Consider the following 20,649-nt stretch of genomic DNA (forward strand, 5'->3'; position numbering starts at 1 on the left):
GACTTCCCCATGTCTGAGCAAGGAAGGCTTATTTCCTGAAGGAGTAACAATGATGTCGAGTACTGGGGGAACTATTTAGGGGAAGATGGAGTTGCAGTAGGTATAATTTGGTGAGGAGCTTCTAGCAGCAGCAGAGCAGTCACTATTCCTCTCCTCTCCTAATCCCTTTGTTCCTGTTATCTGGAGGTTTAAGTTCATATTTAAGAAAGGATAAACTTGGTTCAGGAACACATCACAGCACTTTCTTTATGAGGAGCCCTGTGTGTTAAAGTATTGAACTGTTTTATTTTTTAAATGTGAAAAGTTAGTATTTTTTTAAAAGTGAGGAGTTTGACACATACTCTGAAATAGAGAACATTTCCACCAACCAGCCCTGTTCCTCTTATATAAAAGCCTTTGATATGTGGTGACACAGCTATTAAAGTTTCTGTTGCTACTTCTATATCTGTATATGTTCAGATGAGGAGGAAGCTTAATAAGTAGTACGCTTGACATAGAGGAAAAAAACAGCCTATTCCTTTCTCTTGATGGACTGACTGCTTGGGAATAGTTTTTATTTTTGAGTTTGAGTATAGATACATGATGAAAAGGAAGTAGTGCATAAAAATAAGAAGCTATTTGAATAAGTTAACTCATCATTCAGTTTCCACTAATTTTCTCATAGGGATAAAGCTGTCTGAAGGAGTGCCTTAAATTCATATAAGTCTCATGAAAATAAAGGAGGAGAAAAAGATCCTATTAATGGTCTTGCTAAGGCAATGACTGACTTGAGTCCCTCTAAGACATTATCTTATCCATCCAGGAGATGAGCCTTTGGACAATGTGAGATAGGAAATGAAACTTCTTTGATTTTACTCCTCATGGATCTGCCTGTTTCATACTAACTGTAGGCTATTTCATGCTATCTGTAATCTATCAGGCAAATGCAAAGACTGCATGCAAATTTTTTTTTTGTGAGGGAAGTTGGCACAGTGTCTAAAATGTTATCCCAGTCAGGAATCACGAGTTTCATATTCTGTACAACACAAAATCTGTGATGGGGATCTTAGTATTACGAAAGGATTAATAGAGCTCTTTCTATTTGCTTAATACTTTCTTGTATCTGCACACAGTAGAGCGTAAGTTTCAGTATACATATGCGACCACAAAATCTCATAACCTGGTAGGTACTGACAATATATGCATGATTTGGGAATTCTTGGTGGGGCTAGACAATTTTCAGTGTTTTCACCCAACAATTTTACCTTAAAGAAACAAACATTCATAGCACTAGAGACAACACACAATATACCAAATTAGCATCCATGTTGCATAACTTCAACTAACATAAATTAATTTACTGACATTTCATATATCAGTGTCTTCCCTGGAGCAGCATATACCTGAAAGCTCTTAACATCGTTTTCAGTCATGTGACACTCTACCCTACAGTATGGCTAGGGACAGTACTGTATATAACTCATTCTCAAAAAATCACAGCGGTAAATAATTTATTCTACCAAAACAGTTGTGTTACTCATGAGAAAAAGAGGTTAAATACTAGTATTGCTAAAGGTTGACCTGCCCATACATCTTTATGGTTTTGTCATAGTGTTCATTTAGGAATGTCCCATTATTTGTTCCCCAATTTATATGCTTTCTGACTGCATTAACTCTCTACAGATAGTAGCAATTCTTAACAGTTCTTCAACACTACTTAACATTACTGAAATTCTTTTGTGTATCAACAGAAGTTTTTCTATTACTTATTCCACAATTGATAGTTCACCAGTGCATCTCTCCACTCCTGCTGACTGCAATATATTAGCATGCCCAGTGTATTGATCAGTGATGCCATCTGAACTCTAGTTTAAAAAGTAGGCACATATTCTGAATTTGCCAGACATCTAAATAGACAATGTGAAAAAGTCCTGCAGGGTTGAAAATTATTGCCCTATACAAATAGAGATATGCTAGAAGACTGAACTCATTAATTCTTACTAAATGTCTTCTCTATTGGGCAAGGCCTTCAAGTTTTTAATAACACGTGTAAGTTAATAACTGTAGTTGCAATGCAAATGCACTTGATTGGAGCCATAATAGACCTTTCTTCTTTTATTTGTTTTGCTTCCCTGGGGCTTGTTGTCTTTAAAGTAAAATGACAGTCAAACATGTAATTAGTTATGATGAGTATAGTAGTCAGAAGAGTATCCTCCTTTCTTCCATTTTCCAAAAGTTGGTGTCTTTTTTTTCTGTAGCAATAAATATAATGTGCTCTAGCGATATAGGTAACCCTCTTGATTTCTTCCTTTTTAATCCCATTTTTCATTCTTTGTTCTCTTCCTTGGGTTAAAATAGCTTTACTTTATGAAAGTATACCATTGTGCAACTGATTATTACCAGTATGTGGAGGTACATCTGAACTTGTTAAAATAAGGTGGAAATAAAACTCGTCAATCCACAGAATCACTAAGGTTGGGAAGGACCTTCAAGATCATAAAGTCTAACCGTTAACCCAATGCCACCATGTCCCCTAAACCATGTTCTGAAGCGCCCCATCCACACGTTTTTTGAACACTTCCAGAGATGGTGACTCCACCACCTCCCTGGGCAGCCTGTTCCAATGCTTGACCACCCTCTCGGTGAAGTAATTTTTCCTAATATCCAGTCTAAACCTCCCCTGGCGCAGCTTGAGGCCATTTCCTCTCGTCCTATCACCAGTTACTTGGGAGAAGAGACCAACGCTCACGTCGCCACGATCTCATCTCCAGTCACGTTAATTAGGAAAGTAAACCCTTCCCTTTCTTGCAGCATATGTAGAAAACATTTAACGTCCTGAACGTACAGCAGAGTCTTACAAAAAGAGTTGAAAATAACGTGAGAAAACTCCAGTGTGAAGTTTTTGAGCACTGTAGCGTTCATAAATTTAAAACTGTTGAGTCCTTTAAACTGGATAATATTTTAATGTTAGTATTCAACCTCAGAGCCTTCTTTTAGCCTTAAGCTGTAGGCTTAAGACACGCACATTCAATCAGCAACACAGCTAGAAATAAGCCTCACTTCCACTAGATTCCAGTCCTTTTTGTAAACCTGGCAGCTGAATATAATACATAAATAAATAAATAAATAGAAAGTAGTTATCCATCAGCTGAACTGTTCCTGATAGTCTCTTGACATTTGACAGAAAAAAAAGAAAAAGTACCTAAAAAGAAAAAAAAAAAGGAAGTAAAGAGGAAATAGAAAGGTCATTATGAGGTAAATAACAAAATGCCAAAGAGCTTTTCCCAAGAAACCATCTGCTCCAATCACCACAAAATTGTGCAAACATTGTGTTTTACTTCTTAATGCCTGAGGCGAGTTTCTTGCCAATATTTCCAAGCCAGCTTACAGGCCAAATGAGCAGTCAACAGCTTGATAGCTGCAGCCGCTAGAGCAATGCCATGACCAGTGGGATATATGTCTGATCAATGAGGAACTCTGGGAGGTGCAAGTAGAGGTTTATGAGTGATTATGGTAATAGCAAAACTGCACCGAAGGTGTGACAAATAAACCATGAATATTGAAATATACCAATTTATAACTGTACCTTCACTGAAAGGGACTGCCTCAATGAGTATCTGCACATCATCAGCAGAACTATGAAGTTGCTGATTTTGCAGATGTTTCTTCCTCAGCTTGATAAGTTAATATATATTGTTTAACATGATAATGTAGCAAGCTGTTGTTTTGTGGTTTGGAAGCCAGCTGCATTTGATTGATGACAGGAATGGAAGTATTTATAAAATGACACTGAATTAGAAGTAGTCAGTTTATGGGTCTGGGGAAATGAATCTTTTATGAAGAATAAAACTTTATGATGAAAGAGTAATACAGAGGAAGCGTGCATCTTGAATTAAACTCTTTTGGACTGGATATATGCTGTTAGAGCCCTTTAAAATAAAAAATTGTGTCACTATTTTTAGGAAAGAGATCTCTATAAACATTGTCTTTTGTGGTGGTCCAATCCTAAATGTATGGTCATGTGTGTTCTCTCTGTGAACACCTCAAAACTAGGATAGGAAAATTCTTCCGTGGAAGTAGAGCTATTGGACTTCTCCAAAAGGTCCCTGGAGTATATTTTAGCTGCTGGTTTAAAGCTGTTGTGATTTTTGAGGCATCAGCCAGAAATACTAGCCCATTCTAGCTTTTTGTATATGTGGGGTCTTTTTTTTTTGTTTTAATGGTATAGAATATGGAGTAGGTACCACTGTGCTTTGAAATGAATGTGGTTAGTTTGCAAACCTGCTTGTGAGCACAGGAGCGTAAAGGGTATGTTTCTGAGGGCAAGCCATTCTCAGCATGGCTGCAGAAGCCTAGCAGCAACTTCCAACTCAGTGCAAGGGGCTTTCTTTTTGTTTTCAGCTGCAGTATTCAGCAGCTCCTCTGGTCGTTGTAGCGACACGAGCGTATAGGTGATGTTTGAAGACATGTAGTTTTCTGTATTGATATTTATGGGCAGGATGACAGGTACAACCTTACATAGGCTGTACTAATGCATAACGACATCTAAAGACAACCCCAAATTTTATGTGCATTTTTTACATCTGTTATATGAACTTGTGAGAGTAGAATAACTTTTACTTAAATGTAAATGCCACTTTGATGGTAGCTAGAAACCAAGATCTTGGAACTTTTAACAGAAGCAACACAGAAACAAATGGATCTAATTCTCTACAGCTTTCCTCCTGGAGCTAGCATCTCTATGTGAAATGAATGTAAATATTCTGCTCCTCTGAGTTGCTGAAATTTCTTATCTGTATGCACCAGAGGAATGACTTCATGGAACAAGATAATGTCCAGTGAGTTGAAAGGTTAAAAAACTGCACTTGGCAAATCAGAATCAGATTCAGCTATTGTATTAAGCCAGTTTTATGCCTGAGTAACTAGAGATTTGGGGATTTACATCAGATTTTAAAATGTACAAGTACCTCCCACATTCTTATCAGGAATATTTCAGTAGAACTGTCTAGGACAACTGTGTAAGTAGGATTTCTACCTGAGTACATATTTTAATCAGTTTCTAAATCTCTGCTGAGCATCAGCTCCTCTAATAGATTAATAATGGTAGCAACTGTGTATTCATTTAAAATATAGTCCAAGGTACTTGAGTATAGCATCTTATTAAACTGCATTTTTCAGGAATGAGTTGCATACCAAAACCTTTTGAATTTCACTTGTACTTGGACGCTCTTTAAGATTGCTTGAATTCCTCCTTAATTCTTATTTATTTCACTGAAGTCATGTGACTTAGGAGATCTTAATAAAACACATTAGATAATATGAGTATAAATAATCTCAAAATGTGATAAATATCTAAAAAATAGCACAGTGTATTGTACTTGTGAAAGGGGGGTGAATCTTCATTCATCAAAAGAGAAAGATGCTCTTTTTTCTTTTTTGTTCTGAAGAAGTCTCAAACAAAGTAGGTGAAAATATCAGGGCTAGGATCGTCTGGTAATATTGGAAAACATGACATGCTATCCAGTGGTAAGGGGTTTTTTTTGAGCTGTCTGACCTTTAATCACTGGTGAATAAAACCAACATGCTGTCAGATCTCTGTTATTTTTCTCAAGGGTGTAACTCTGCCTGAAGCAGCAATGAAGCAAAACCTTTGAGAGCTTATATTCAAGGTCACTACAACAAGAGGCAATACTTTGTACTCTGGGAAGTACAGCAAAAGAAAAAAAGAAGAAACATATCTAAACAAGCCAGTCATGTTTGTTTAACACTGAACCAGGCAGTTGTTATGTCAGGCTATAAATGAAGCTGGGTTTGTTTTTACTTTTACCACAATATTTCTTTTTTATTTGTTTTAGGTGATCTGTGCTTCAAGATCTTTACAAGGAAAATAAACTCACTGTTTATCATTGTACATAAATGATATATGTTTCTGTTCTGCAGGCATTTCCAATGTAATGTCTTAGGCCTTGTCTGTACCAAACGATTTTAATCCTTTGTGGTTATTTTGCCACAAAAAGCTATGTGGATACTGAGAACAGATCATACAGTCTTACAGATCTGTTAAGAAATTAAAATGTTGTACTGAAATGTTTTTCATCATATTTAAAATAATACCTGCCCACTGAAACTCTATGGGGGGAAAGAAAGGGTTAACCACTACATATGAATTAATGTCTAACAAAGAATTGTAACTAACTTTGACGTTGTGGTTCACATATTAGATAACATGATTTCAGTGCTAAGCTACTTAAATGTAAATCACATAGTTAGTGGAATTTGATGCATTGATTTAGTTGGGATTTTTAGGCAAAAGAATGGCTACTTTCCTAGGTTCCTTATTTGTATAAAGTTTATTAATGCCTCTTGCATTAATTTATTATTTAATGTTGATCCACCATTGAAACTAGTTTGTTGATTTGATCATGACTTTTTTGTTATCTGATTTTATTCTTGCCTCAGGTCCATATTACCAGAAATACTTTAGTTTTGGTGTGATGATATATTACTTTTAGTTAGGTTTGGGTGGTTTTTTTTTTTAAATAATGCTTACATTTATACCTATAAATGAACTGATTAAGAAATCATAATGGTCTAGGGGTGAATATCTCACAGTTCAGCCCAGATGTCTAATTACTTCCTTTATTTTGTTCTCAAAGTACTGTACAAAGCAAACAAAAGAATGCTATGACAGAATTTTGTAGGCTATGTCAGCCTCTGGTGGGCCTGCCTAAGGGAGGGGAAAAGACTTGATCCTGTGATGCAGGATGTATGTGTTCCACTATCTAAGTAGAGAATTGGCGGCATCTCAGTCCCCCCTGTATTAACTGTCATGTAGAAGACTGAGGTTTTTCCTCTGTACATCATTTAGGAATCTGTGCAGTCAAGAGCATTTACCTTATTGCACTCTATAGCAGAACTGTATGCTATAGGATTTTCATGTTAAAACCGCCTTCATCACTCAAAGGATATCCTGGCAATAGAGGAGTTTGTTGTTTTTTGGTTTTTTTTTTTTAATTGAGGATGATACAATAAGCCCATAAATTTGTACAAGCTGAAATTATAATAATGTAGGCTTTAATGATTACAAAATTTCTTATTAACAGAAATTATAACGTCCAACCAATTCTGCAACTGCGAAAGACTTTAAAGTGAAAATAGAGCTTTTTCTCTTATTTCATCATTGTCATCTTCAACGTAAATATCCTATAGACTTTCTACCTGTAGAATTTAAAGTGAAAGAGATATATCTGTAGTTCATTTAGTGAAATGCAATTAATATAGACGTCAACAAAACATTCAAATATGGGGAACTTACATTAGAGTCTTATGTCTGCTGCAAAGCAGAAACACTAGTCTTTTGTTGTTGGCCCAGTAACAAGTAAAAATAATACCAATACAAGTACAGACTAAATATCTGGTGAAATTATTTAGTGGTCTTGAGATAATTATGTATTGTCCCCACCTGGTTCTCACATGTGAAGGCAGCATAATTTTACACGGTCCTTGCTAAACTACATTCTGCTGTCTGTCCACCTCTCCCTTAGGAACGACTGTGATGCGTATGACAGCATTTGATGCTGATGACTCTAGCACGGACAACGCTCTTCTGCGGTATAACATCCTGAAACAGACACCTACCAAACCATCTCCAAATATGTTCTATATTGACCCAGAAAAGGGAGATATTGTTACAGTGGTGTCACCTGTACTGTTGGATCGTGAGGTAAGTGAATATTTTCCTATTGCCAGTCTGGAATTTTAATGTCTGTGCCTATAATCTTCTTTTGTGAGAAAAGAGGTTCAGAGTATTGCAGGGGTGGGGATTCAGATACTCAATTTTGAGGAGTCTTTTAAGAGTTTTGTTTATTTCTTATTTGGGCGTAAGAAGATGTATGCTCTGATCAATACTTATAAATCTAGTAGTTCATAATTTCTGGGCAAGACGTATTGTATGGTGAGAGCAAAGATCTCAGGAATAAGTGGAATTCAACTTAGAGTTACCAACTGATGGTTTGGAGATGCAAATGAGATCGTTACAGTTTGGTGCTTTAAATCCTTTTCTAGAATTTTCTTTTTATTGAGCGGATTTAATGGACTAATTAAGTTGGTACCCCATAGACAAAAAATAAAAATACAAAAAAGAAATGGTAAAGGGACAGGTAGTCTGCATGTGATTTTTAAAGTGAATTACCATAGTGCCAAAATTGATGTTTATTATAGATCATTAGCATTATGAAGGCATAAATTGATAGCAAAGAAAGCTTAGGTACGATTGTTTCATGTTCAGTAGATAATAAGGTAGAGCACATCAGTTAAGACAGAGGTTTAAGAATATATGAACTCTGTGCATTAATAAAATCATAACCTAAACAGTTACTCTATAAATCACCATTTCCTTCAGTTACATAGCCCTGTGTGCTCTTAGGTTCCTGGAGACGACCAGGCTCCTTTCTTGCAGGTCGGTTCAGGCATGTGCTGATTTACTGAACTTGTCTTCTAAGTTGGTTAGATTCAGGCTTGTCCAATGTTCTCAATATGCAGCACGTTATTTCTCATTTTAACCAGATGAAAATGATGCCCATACCACTTCCCATTTTAGGTACGTAGTTTTTCTGCAGGCTTTTCCAACAGCAGATATTGAAGGCGTAGACCAGACACATAGTGCAGTAAAACTAAGGTCTGGGCCTCTAGACCTGTCTTGTAAGTTTAGAGAGATTCCAATACTTTTGTACTTGTGTGGCTGGCCACAGAATCATGCCCAAGTTAAGATTTATATGATCACTACCTTTTTGCCTCAAGTTTCCCTTCTAAATTCATTGGTTCAGTTCAAAAGCTTTATGCTGTTTTCTAAAGTCAGTTCCAGTATTTTTATTCCTAATAGATAACCGTTCCCCAGATTAAGCCAATTTACTCAAAATTAGAAAATCAATGGAAGGGAATGAACATTTCCTGCTTTTCCTAGTGTCTTCCAAAGGTCACTGGTGATTCATGAAATAATGATGCTGTCTCCATACAAGAAGGCTGGCCTCAATCGAACAGGTATTACGGCTGGGTAGTATATCCCGAAAGCAAGATCTGAATTCCTCATGATTTTTAATAATGGTCAGTTCAATACCTTTACTTCGAAGGCAAGCTGCAGTCTCGTTGAAACTGCAAAGTAATTTTTGTTGTTGCTGCAAATACTGTATGTTTTATGAGTCAAAATGTAGGGCTGTATAAAATTTTAACACTAAAACCAAGCATTATCTGCAGTTAAAATCCAGCCTAATATTGTTGTCAGATGAAAAGTTTGGGAAAAAGTATTGTGTTTCATTTCTTCACAAGATACTCTGTGCTGTGCTCCCTGTCATCTTTGTGGTTTCAGCCTCTTCTCCTCCTTCCTGCTTATGTATGTCTCGTGTAGAAACTGGTAGTCATACCTTGTTTTTTAGATCTGTAGAGATCTATAACTTTTATTTTTAACCATAATTGCAGCTTGTAGGGACAAGCGGTCTAATGAATTCTATTCTGAACAATTCTGGGTACCAACATAGTCTTGCTACTATATAAATAACTCATATGTATTTCTGCGTAGCTCATGAAATTGAATTATTGTAAAATAATTGTCTGCCTCAGATGGAGAGAGACAGGAGTAACATCTGGAGAAGAAAATGTCTGCCTAGCTACTGCTTAGGCAATAAGGTTATCCGCATATCCCCAGGCTTGAAGAAGTGACCTTCAGGATGCTGGAAAGTTAGTGGGCAGGAGGGAGTACAATTTGCTACTCCTCTGTAGGATATCAGCTGATATTAGTGCCTTATTGTTATTTTATTTTCTCTGGTCAACCTTTGTAGATCTTAAATGCTTTGGCTATTTATCACAATCTTCTATGAAGTGCATTGTAGAAGCTTGGGACAAAGGAACAATCTTTCCCCTGAAAGCCTTGCTAGTAGGTGTATAATAACATCAGAGGACAAAAAATGTAGATAGAGGCGTTGAATGATGGTTGGACAAAGACAGAAACAGTAGTTGTGAACAGGGGACAGGAATGCTTTTACCTCCTGAGTTCTTGTCCTTCTTTTGTTGGCATCTCAGTGGAGAATGTATTATAGTAGACATGTATACGGAACAGCAAGCTTTTTCGTTAACGTTTTCCATTGCTTGGAAAAGAGAATTGATGTTGAACAACGTAGCTGATCCTTTTTGATGACTTGGATTTGAGTCAGCAGTATTTGCAGGTAACTGTGTGTAGCTCCTGAAGGTACACGGTATTTAGACAGGGGGTTGGAGGGGAAGTTGCATTTCTGCTGGGAAATTCTCTGCTCCAGAAACTGCAAAAATTGGTCCTGGTGAATCTGATTATTCATGACCAGCAATTCAAGCCAGCAGCTTCTCCTAGATTTTACTTAAACTTTAAATTGGGTCAATTGCCTGTGATTTTCTGTCTTCTGCTAGCTGTCTTTATTTTCTATTTGAATCTAAAAAGTGAGAACCAGTCACAAGTAGGTTATTCTTAGTTGTTCCTTGTAGGTGTACTGTTTAAAACTGTATTAGCCCTAGACACCAATTAAGAAGCTGAATTAAAGGAAAAATTTCTCTAGGATAGACATGGAGAAGGGAGAAAACTATTTCTCATTAATCATATGTATATGCACCAGAGGTTGACATGAACTATTTTAAAGCATGTTAAAACATTAAAATTACTCATATTTTCCATCTCTTTTAGTAAGTTTTACCACTGCTTGGATCTTGATACTTTGGGGAACCTTTCCATTTCATTTAAGACAAATTAACAGAATATAAATGTATAAATTATCTGGGGTTTCGTTTTATTTTCTTCTGTGTTTTTTTAAATTTTAAGTATAATTTCTTTCACGCTTGTGTACCGGAGGGAACAGGACACTGGGGGTATTGCCTAGTGGGAGATACAAGGCATCTGGCAGGTTTTGCACATACTGTATAGTCAATATTATTTTTCCATTCTTCAACATTTTCAGAAAATTTGCTACAGCATAGCCTCAGAAATTCTTGTTTCAGTGCAAAGAATCAAAATACAAGTATTTACCCAGAAATAAAATAAAGTCTGTCCATCTAGAGAGCTCAGGTTTTATATCCGATTGCATAGATGTGGGAGAATTTTAGCATGTATAAGTAAATGACTAGGTCAATAATTTTAAGGAGATGAAAATCAAATAAACCTTTTTTTCTGGTAAGACTTTAGAATTAAAAAGGAATTCTAGGTAGACACTTCTAAAATAAAACAAAACTTAAAGGAAAAAAAGAAATAATTAATTTGTTGCTGGTGAGCCCCAACAGTGCATCTGCTTGTTCTTTTAGCTAAACAGGATCAGCTCAAAATGAAGATAATTTTGTTAAATTCTTACAAGCCTTCAAAATTCCTTTTTCTGTGACTGGCATTTATTAGTTCTCTTGCTAAATTGAGAGTATGGAGCTGGGAACACGCCCTGGTGTGATGTCATCTTCAAAGGCTATTCCAAAGCTCTTCTGTGCATAAGGCAGCAGAAGGAATGTGTAATGTGAAAGGCATCACTCTCTATTTAGGATTGTTTTCTTTCTTGCACTATCTAGAAACAGAAAGGTCATCTTAGGTCTTTTCTTTGAGTTGTCTGTCTGCCTTCAGATCCCTAACCTAGCTATTTTATTTTTTTAAGTTTATCTGGAATTGAATGGGTGTTTGAGCACGGATGCCTGACAGTGTGTACTTTGGAGCTATTTCTATAGTATAGTATCACCTACAAAAGCATTAAGCAGAAAAGTCATTCTCTCCAGTATGCAGAAAAAGTGTATAGGAATCCCACAGATTACATCCAGCAAGCTGCTGAGTGCTTTTGATTTCTATTGACATCTACTAAGGGAAGCAGAGTGCTTCATGCCTCCAAGGAAAGACTTAGCACCGTGCAGGATTTGTTTGGCCTGAATCTACCAGCGTATTTTTATTTATAATTTTTTCAGATTCAAAAATGTTTGCAAAAGTGCATGATCCTCAGGGTTTTCAGCAAAACTCAGATAATTTCTCAAAGAACATCCATTTTCATTTTCAGAAGGCAGGTAAGGACGTATTTTTGAAGATTAATGTGGTTTTTTTTTTTTCTTGTGGGAGTTAGGCATCCTTGAATGTGTCAGCAATAAAGATTGAAGAGTGTTAGGGGCCGAATTATACCTCCAGATATCCATTGGAGAATACATTTTGATTCATAAATTCGGAGGAGAAGGATGCCCTCCATCAAAGAGTATGGTCTAAATGACTCAAAATAGAGCACAAGGGGCGGGGGGGACACACAGAAAAAAAGAGGAAAGAAACCTTGAGGAATTGTCCTGAATTTTGTATTGCAGGGATGGAGAGTCCACTTCAAAGTGATACTTCCCTGCAGTGAAAGGAAAATAATGTTCCTCATGTGCATAGGCGAAAATGCTTGTAGTCTTTTAGAATCAACTCTTAAATTTCCTTTATGGATCAGAAATCAGTTTTTCTGCTTACCCACAATGCTGTTTTGCCAGTGTTTACAGACCCCTCTGCACTGCAGGATAGTAGCTGTGTGATTTGTATACATTTTATATGACTAAAGTACTGTAAGAAAGCTGCCGCCACAGTTGCTTAAGTGAAATATTTACTTCTCACAGTTTGAGGGGTAATACGCTTTTGCTTTTGACAGGAACTGCTGTGCTTAATTTGAATTGAAGTTAACAAATAGTTTGAGATATCTGCTACATGCTGGACTATATGCTGGCACATATGTTTTTAAACACCTCTTCTCAAGAAAACCTGTGCAAGTATTCTGTGATCTGAGAAACCCCGGGCCAGATTCAGTTAAATGAGATGTGTGTTCTCCCATGAGACTGGCACTCGGTGTGCCTGCACAAGCCATGCCACCGTCTCAGTAAGCAAGTACTATAATGTGTAACCATTTGAAGCAATCTTGGTGCATCAATCTACCATTATTTGCATCATATATACCTTTCCCTCTCTTTATTACTTGGAAACATGGAGCTGAAAGCTGTATGCCATAAATGATGAGAAACCTGGAGTGACATTAGCCCATCCTGCTCACGTTTATGTGGACCGCTTGTAATAATGTAATAGCTGGCTGAGCCTCCTGCTTAACTGGGTGGCTCTAAGCTTTAAACAACAGCTGCAACAAAAAGCAGTGTATAATAACTACCAAATACCCATTCCTGCCCATACTTTGATGAATCACTGTAGAGTGACTAGCAATTTTTGAAGTCAACAGCAGCCCATTGATACATATTCACCAAGACACTGCTTCCGTGAAGGAATGAATGCTTGCATAAATGTTCTTTACAGCATTCAACCAGTTCTGCTGTGATAAGTAAATCACAACATTCTTGTCGATAGGGCTTAAGTTCTCTGAAGGAGTAGCAGCAGAAAATACAAAAAGCTTGTTCACTTCTGCGTATGGACACTGTCCTCTTTATCCATATTTTCCATTTTGGAGATATGTGTCTTAAGCAGTCAATATACTTATTACTTAGTCGATCTAAATGCAAATGCTGAACCAACAGTGCACTCTCATTTTTAATGAAAAGATATTAATCTTTTCAGCAAATGCATTCCACATTTGATCTTCATATTAACCTCTAAAATATTCATATTTACAGTGATTGTGGGAAAATGTATACCTTGGAGCATATCAGCTCTGAGTTGGAATAATTGTATCATTTTGTCTTGTCTTCTCTGACAGAATTCCTACTTGCACACCTTTAACCTGTTTTGCAATATAATAAATTCCATAGCTGGATCTCAATGTCTATGGTTTGGGTTTTTTAGTGACAGATATGGCAATATCTCATATTTGTTTTCTGCTTAAAATACAAGATAAACAAGGCATTCATCCTTTTCCCTTGATTAATGCATTTCTTATACTATGGTTTCTGATGCCTGTAGATGTGAGAAGAAGGTCTTCAGTCAGAGAAGAAGTGGTGGGTCTTCAGTCTCTTTTCAGACTTTATTCTACAGTCCATTGTCTCTCAAATATTAGAATAGTAGAAAAATGGGAAGAAGAAAGCTTCCAGTTATAATGCTAGCTTATGAACAAATGGACAGACAGATGGAAAGTGCTTGTTAGTGAGATGTAAACTCATATTTAAAGTTAAGTTTGTGATGAACTTTCCAGCACTTGGGCTTAAATGTCTTAAATGTCTCACTTGGGCAGTGAGAAAGAATCTTATTTTGCTAGATGTACTAGTAATTCTTAGTTTGACTCCTATTATGTTTTTAGCTCATTAACCCACTCTTTAATCTTGAAAGAAGCTGTGCAAAAGAGGTAAATAAAAGTAAAAATGATATGTCAAAATATAAGTAGTGTCAGGATAGGAATAGCAAAGATTCCCATTGCCAGAATATTAGAAAAATTGTTCATTAAAAAAAAAAGTCTGATCTGCATAAAGCTGTAGTGGCAGAATTTCAGAACAATCTTTCATTGCATTGTTATTATCTGTTTCTACTTTTATTTAAGTCAACACGTAATTTGGTAGTCAGATTTTGTATCTGACAATAATAGGGACCAGATTTTCTTTTCTATACAAATGAACATATCACACCAGGAACCTCTCAGGCAGCCGTTTCAGCACCGTGTTGCTGACTCTTTCTGGGCAGTGAACATAATATCAAGATCGTAAGGCAGATAAATCACTGAATGTCTTTTCTTCAAAGCATTAAGCACAACATAGAAGAATTGTACCTCTGGAAAAAATAAAACTGTTGGGTGAACAAACACAATTTCCTTTTTTACTTTCTTTGTGAGAGGCTCACGCAATAAACTACTGCTTATACTCTATGTCTTGCATTTACCTTTTCCACTCTGAACTAAGCATGACTAGCTGCAAAACCCTAGTGACCAGTGGAGCTTCCTTCAAATTCTTGCACTGGCTCCTCTGTGGATGGTTGAGGCCACAGCAGGCTTTGCTTTGCAGTCCTAAACTCTGGTTTGTTGACAACAACGTTGTACGTAGGAACCCCTAGCTCTTACAGACTCCAGATTATCATCCTGTCAGATCTGCTGGCTTACACCCATGTGTGGGTGCTCCTTTACAATTTCATCTAGTATAAACTGGGATAATTGCTATATATACTTCTTAAGCTTTTTAAACTGCAGGCTGGATAAATAATAACCATGTAACATGCAGAGCTTCTGCAAGGACATGTTTCCATCCTCTGTGTAGATGAACAACGTGAAATCCCAAACCATCTCTCAAAGGGATCTTTTTCTACTTGCTTTCTCTGCATTTCCCTCTGATACGGAGGGAAGCAAGAGCATTCCCAGCACTTCATGAGGATCTTGGATTTACTTATTTCTTAGGTAGGCTACTGGCTCTTCATTCCTCTAGTATGTTATCCACCATAGTATGAAAAACAGGTGGTTCTCGACTACTGATGACTCTAAGCATCATTTAAAAATATATATTCCTATAATAGCTTACTTTCTGGAAAAATTTCATGTTTTCCACAAGAAGATATTAATATGATTTTTCAAACTTTTGAAATATTTATATTCTCCCTCTCATGTTTTGGTTTAGGAGTTTTGGTATCACTAGCTCCTGTGGCAGATAGGTTGCTGATCCTCTAGACATGTCACTCATCTAAACATCACAAGTTTCTCTGACACTGATGTATTGCAGACAGATTTAAAAGATATCTTCAAGACACTAAGAGCGACACAAAACATGGTATCAGCTGCCCATATACTTTGAAGAGAGGCTGATAACTGAAATGTTATCTTTTTTTGGCTAGAGTTTCTTTATTTAAAAAATTGAAAGGCACATTAGCTCTGTGGATGTTTAGATGTTAAAATCCCACTGTGACAAATGACTACCTAAGAGGGGAAAAGAACTGGTGTACTTAAAATAAAAAAAAAGTGCAAGTGGCAGATTTTGCAGAGAGAGCTGGGAAATTACGAAACGCTGGCACATATTCTGCTAGTACGAAGGGCCTGATGATCACTAAATCAGCTACAGTGGAAGACAGTAAAACTTAGAAATTCCAGATTAGAGACATACCATGCATTTTGCAGATGTCTGGGGCAATGGTTTCAGTTCAGGAGGGAGAGGACTGGGAGGGCCAAAAGGTGAGAAAAATCTGGAAGATTCTCACTGCCCATGTTTTTCAATCCTTCCTTATGGCAAGGAATATGGCTACAAAACGCAGAAGTCTCTATTGATTAATTCCAATAGACACCCTTTTTCTTGCAAATATCACTAGTTTCCAAACAGGTTTTGCTGTCTGGATAAGATGAACTCCCTGTTATAGAAGTACTAAGGATATATCACATTTAATGCTTGAAAAAAACTTTTTGAATTTTCAATCTTAAAAGTTTGATTTTTGCATCAAGTATCAATACTTTCAGAATGCTCAGTGCTTAAGAGAGCAAAAGGGAAAACATCTGGAATTAGTCAGTTTACAACTAGCATGACTCAAGTAGAGCTAGTACCAAAAAGTAAATGGAATTACTTTATAGTCACTATAGGAATAATTGCTTAGCTGTATCAGAGTTGCAGCTCAGAGTGATTGGGACTCTGCAAGAGTTACCCCAGAGATGCTTCAGGAGAGAAAGTTTTGTGTGCTTTAATATGAAAATCAATCGCTATTCTTTCTCTTCTCAAACTACAGTAAAGCTTTGGAAATGGAGAGGTTAACTCTACCTCTACTCAAGAACAGTATCAAATATATACCTAAATACTTGTGACTGTAATGAATGCTTAACCCTAATATTATTGGAAATTCACCAAACATATGCATCTGTATGCTGTGTTAACACCTTGGCAAGGGAAAGAGTTACCCAGTGCCAGAATTTCGGATTACATGCTGGTTATCTTCCCAAGAGAAAACAAAGAAGATTAAACTCTTAGATTGATGTTGAATACCAAAACAAATTTAGCTATAAAACTGTGGTTTGGGTCCATATTCCTTAACTCTTTTTTTAACATTAAAAATGTATTTTCAAATACATATATGGTTATTTTTAATGTTCTGCTAGCATAATTCAGACTTCCCAGTGCCGTTATTGTGGGATAATTCCTCTGGCATCAATGGAACATTACTTCTGATTCTCCAAATGTCAATTAGATAAAAGGTTCATCTTTCTCATTTTATTTTTACTTTCTTTTATCTTCCTTGTTTTCTTATAACTTTCTATTTTTAGAGTGTGTAGGAAAATTATTTAAAATATGCTGGTTTGTAGGAGATTTTATCTTAATACCATCAATGAGAAAATTCTTCCTCTCCAAATTCTGCCTGATTGTACCTATGCTTTGTGCTGGAATATCTAATTACAAGAACATGGATTAAAATGGGGCGAAGCGGTAGGGAGTGTTTCGGCTTTTACTGTCAGTGTAATTGTATTCTTTTGGCTTCTGTGAAGCATTAGGTAGCATTTTTCTACTTAGTTGTGTCAACATCCCATAGTCCTCAGTCTGTAGTGTTGAGTTATATAAAACTCTAGTCAAGGTTAAAAAAAACCCAAACCGACCCTCTTAGATTACATGAAGAACATTAGGTTTTAGTTTTCTGTTTATACACTCAGTAAATCAATTAAAAAGTAATCTGAGAAGGCAGAATGTGACTAATGTTGGTATATTTGAGTTTTAGTTCTTGGAACAGATAAACACAGGTAAATACACAGAAATATCCTGAAGAAACATCCCTTTGAAGAGACCTGGAGATGGATAAATTGCTGAATTAAGCACATATAAATGTAAAGAGTCATGTTAATTAAATTCTCTTGTGCTTCTCTTTTGGACTGGAGAATCCACTAGTGTTTCACTTGTATTACATTCATGTAACTTTTTGCCTATTTGTTTTTCATTTTTATACATTAAGCTAAGTGCGAAAATTGAAATCTTAATTAAAATATAGCTGGAACATCCCAGAGAGACCAGTGATAGCCTTTGAATCTGTTTTTAGTTGTAAATGTTGGATATTACCTCCATACTATGTGTGTATATATAAATATTTCAGAAGCTCAAAATCTAAAGCATAAATAAAGTCATTCAAGCATGTGATTGATTACTGTAGAATTAAAGAAGTTCCATGTGCCACAAAAGAGCTAGCATTTTCTTTATATATGTTATATACTTTTTTGATACGGCTATGAAAGTTCCCTAAATGGTTGACTTTTCCTTGCTGGAGGATCACTGAATTCTCTGTCAGTGCTCAAAACGCTGCCGTTTATGCATATAATTCAGTTTTGCGGATTACTTTTTATAGTTTGCCTGTGACATCTTTACTTTGATCTGTCTTGTGTCATGGATATTTTTTATTTTTTTTAAGGCAAACTCAGTTTCCTTGAGAAGAAATCCATAAAGCATCCTTTTCCCTGCAGAACAAGTATAAGCTGACTCCTTCAAGAACATGTATAAATCACTCTTATGGGAAGATATTGCTTGCTCAGAAAAATTATTTGTAAAGACTTTAAGTTTGTGCCATATTATACTACCATCTCCAAATAGATACTTCCATCCAGAATATGAATTCTGCCTTGTAGGTTGATGGTACCATGGAGCACTATTTATGAATGTTGATTTTTGACATAAAACGTATGTCTTTAGACTATGTTGTCTGACACTGCTCAGTTAATGATTTTTAGAATACTGGACCACAACCTGTCCTAGATAAGATGTTATTTTCAACATAAGAATTAAATATCCTTGCCACCTTAATTTTTATTTATAGTATTTATACTAGGATGTGGTCTCTCGTAAAGTTTGAAAGTACACTTAGACGGGCCAGGCAACATATATGCTACAGATGAATTGCATGGTGGTGCTTATAGGAGAGAAGAGTTACAGTCTTTGAAATGGGGGCTAATTCCACTGACAATCCTGAAAATATTTCAGGTTTAAGGGACTGCAACAGAAGAGAGGCCCTAGAATCTGGCCTTTGCTTCTGCAGTGAAGAGGAGGGGAAGTAAATTTTATTCCAAATGTATTTCAATTTAATAAACATCTGTCATGTATATTTAAAACTGCCATTTCAGGATTGTAATTATATCATCTGAAAATAAGTCCTCCTCAAAAGAGAATTGAAGTGACAGGCTGAAGAAAATGAAACATGACGTTACTCGTTCTCCTTTCGTCCTAGAGCTAAAATTTAAATTAATTTTTTTCTTGTCAGAAAGTATTTTAATTGAAAATTATTTTTTGTTGCAATTTGCAGAGAGGGATGGGATTCTTCCCATTGTGTGTGTACGGACGTTGTTCAGTGTCTCCATAATAGTTTACTAAATTAATCATTTGCAGATCTTTTAAATAGTTGACAGCTGCACTGGTAATTCTAAAGAAGGTTAAATAATATAAAAAACTGAGGTAAACATAGATTTTTCACCTTTTTTTTTTTTTTTGTTCCTCAACACCTTTGCATACAGCCGTCTTGTATTTGTTGCTATAGTTACCTGCTTGTTGGGAGAAATGAATATTGAAATTAGCAGTAACTAGACTGTAAAAATTAGATATGATGCTTCAGTTCAATTTAGGTTTATCACAATTTTTTTACAGCTGAATTTCCTTTAAAAATGTTGAAGAAAAGTTATGGAGCCATATTTGTATGGGGAGTAGAAGTCTCTCTAGCCCTGTAAGTTCATTCACACTCATTCTACAGTCCTCTAATGAACTAAAAGATCCCAATTAGATTTTCTTCTAATATACTTTCATTTTTAGCTTTCAGACCTCCTATAATAGGAGTTTCTCCTATTAATATCTTAATCTATATATCACAGGGGAGGTAGTCATGCCATGGCCATCACAGATGGTGGCTTTCTGTGCTGAAACAGGGACCCAGGCTACAAGGGATCAAATATAGATGTTTGGCCTAATATCTCACTTCTGAATTATTTCTGGCTTGGCATAATGCTTTTTTGACACCTGATTCAGCCGTCACCAGACAGTGAAGCACCAGAAGGTACGGGAATGCAGCTCTAAGTAGCTATCGAGGTAACAATTCAGTGGAAGTTGCACATTACAGAGGAAAAAAGTCTGCATACTGATAAACAGAATATGTGGGTTTATTAGAAAAATTGCAAGATTGAAGCTGTTGCTACTTTGACATTTACCTTAGCATTGGCACTTTCCTGCAGCCATGAAAATCTTTGGCAGAAAGCGTGACTTAAGGAAAAATGTTGCTCTGAGACATGTTTTCATGCAATGCTCTCTCATCCATGAGAAGTGACAGAAATCCTGTTGGCTGCATTACCTTTCATTACCCTAATTTCTGTTGTCGTAGAAATTTCTGAATTGCCTCTGTGTACTTTCGTTAACGTATCCTTGATAAAATACAAAACTTACAGAAGAGACAAACTGAAGGGAGAACACAGTTTCGCTACAGGATTTCTACCTGTTAAATGAACCACGAGTGATAGATGATAAGTGCTGAAATGAGAGTTTTTCAGGGGAATTTGTCAAAGGTGTACCTCTAATATCTGGAAGTCCAGAGATTTTCACTAGTGTGATTAAATGTTTGAGAATACAAGAGAAAGACAATAAAATCTGTGCTGACGATAAAGGTCTGATTTAGGCTTTCTTGAGGTAACTGGAAAGTTGTCTCCATTGATTCTTGTGGCAGGCTTTGCAGCAGGTCCAAGGCAACTGTGCGGCCGAACAGGGGAATTGGAAATAGCAGGGCTTTTTGCTGGACTCAACTTTTCACCATAGCCTAATTATAAC

At 36.3% G+C, this 20,649-nt stretch overlaps 1 protein-coding gene across 1 annotated transcript in view; it reads left to right on the forward strand.

Annotated features, from left to right (window-relative positions):
• The window catches only part of CDH13 (cadherin 13), a gene marked incomplete at both ends in the record, with an annotated part of 495,274 nt that overhangs the window by 349,414 nt on the left and 125,211 nt on the right, over positions 1–20,649 (forward strand). The window contains one exon of the mRNA XM_082005778.1: positions 7,524–7,702. Coding sequence (XP_081861904.1) covers positions 7,524–7,702 — 179 coding nt within the window. The remainder of the gene's footprint in view (positions 1–7,523; positions 7,703–20,649) is intronic.

This window comes from Phaethon aethereus (assembly GCF_964289735.1).
Source record: "Phaethon aethereus genome assembly, chromosome: 13".
Taxonomy (NCBI): domain Eukaryota; kingdom Metazoa; phylum Chordata; class Aves; order Phaethontiformes; family Phaethontidae; genus Phaethon; species Phaethon aethereus.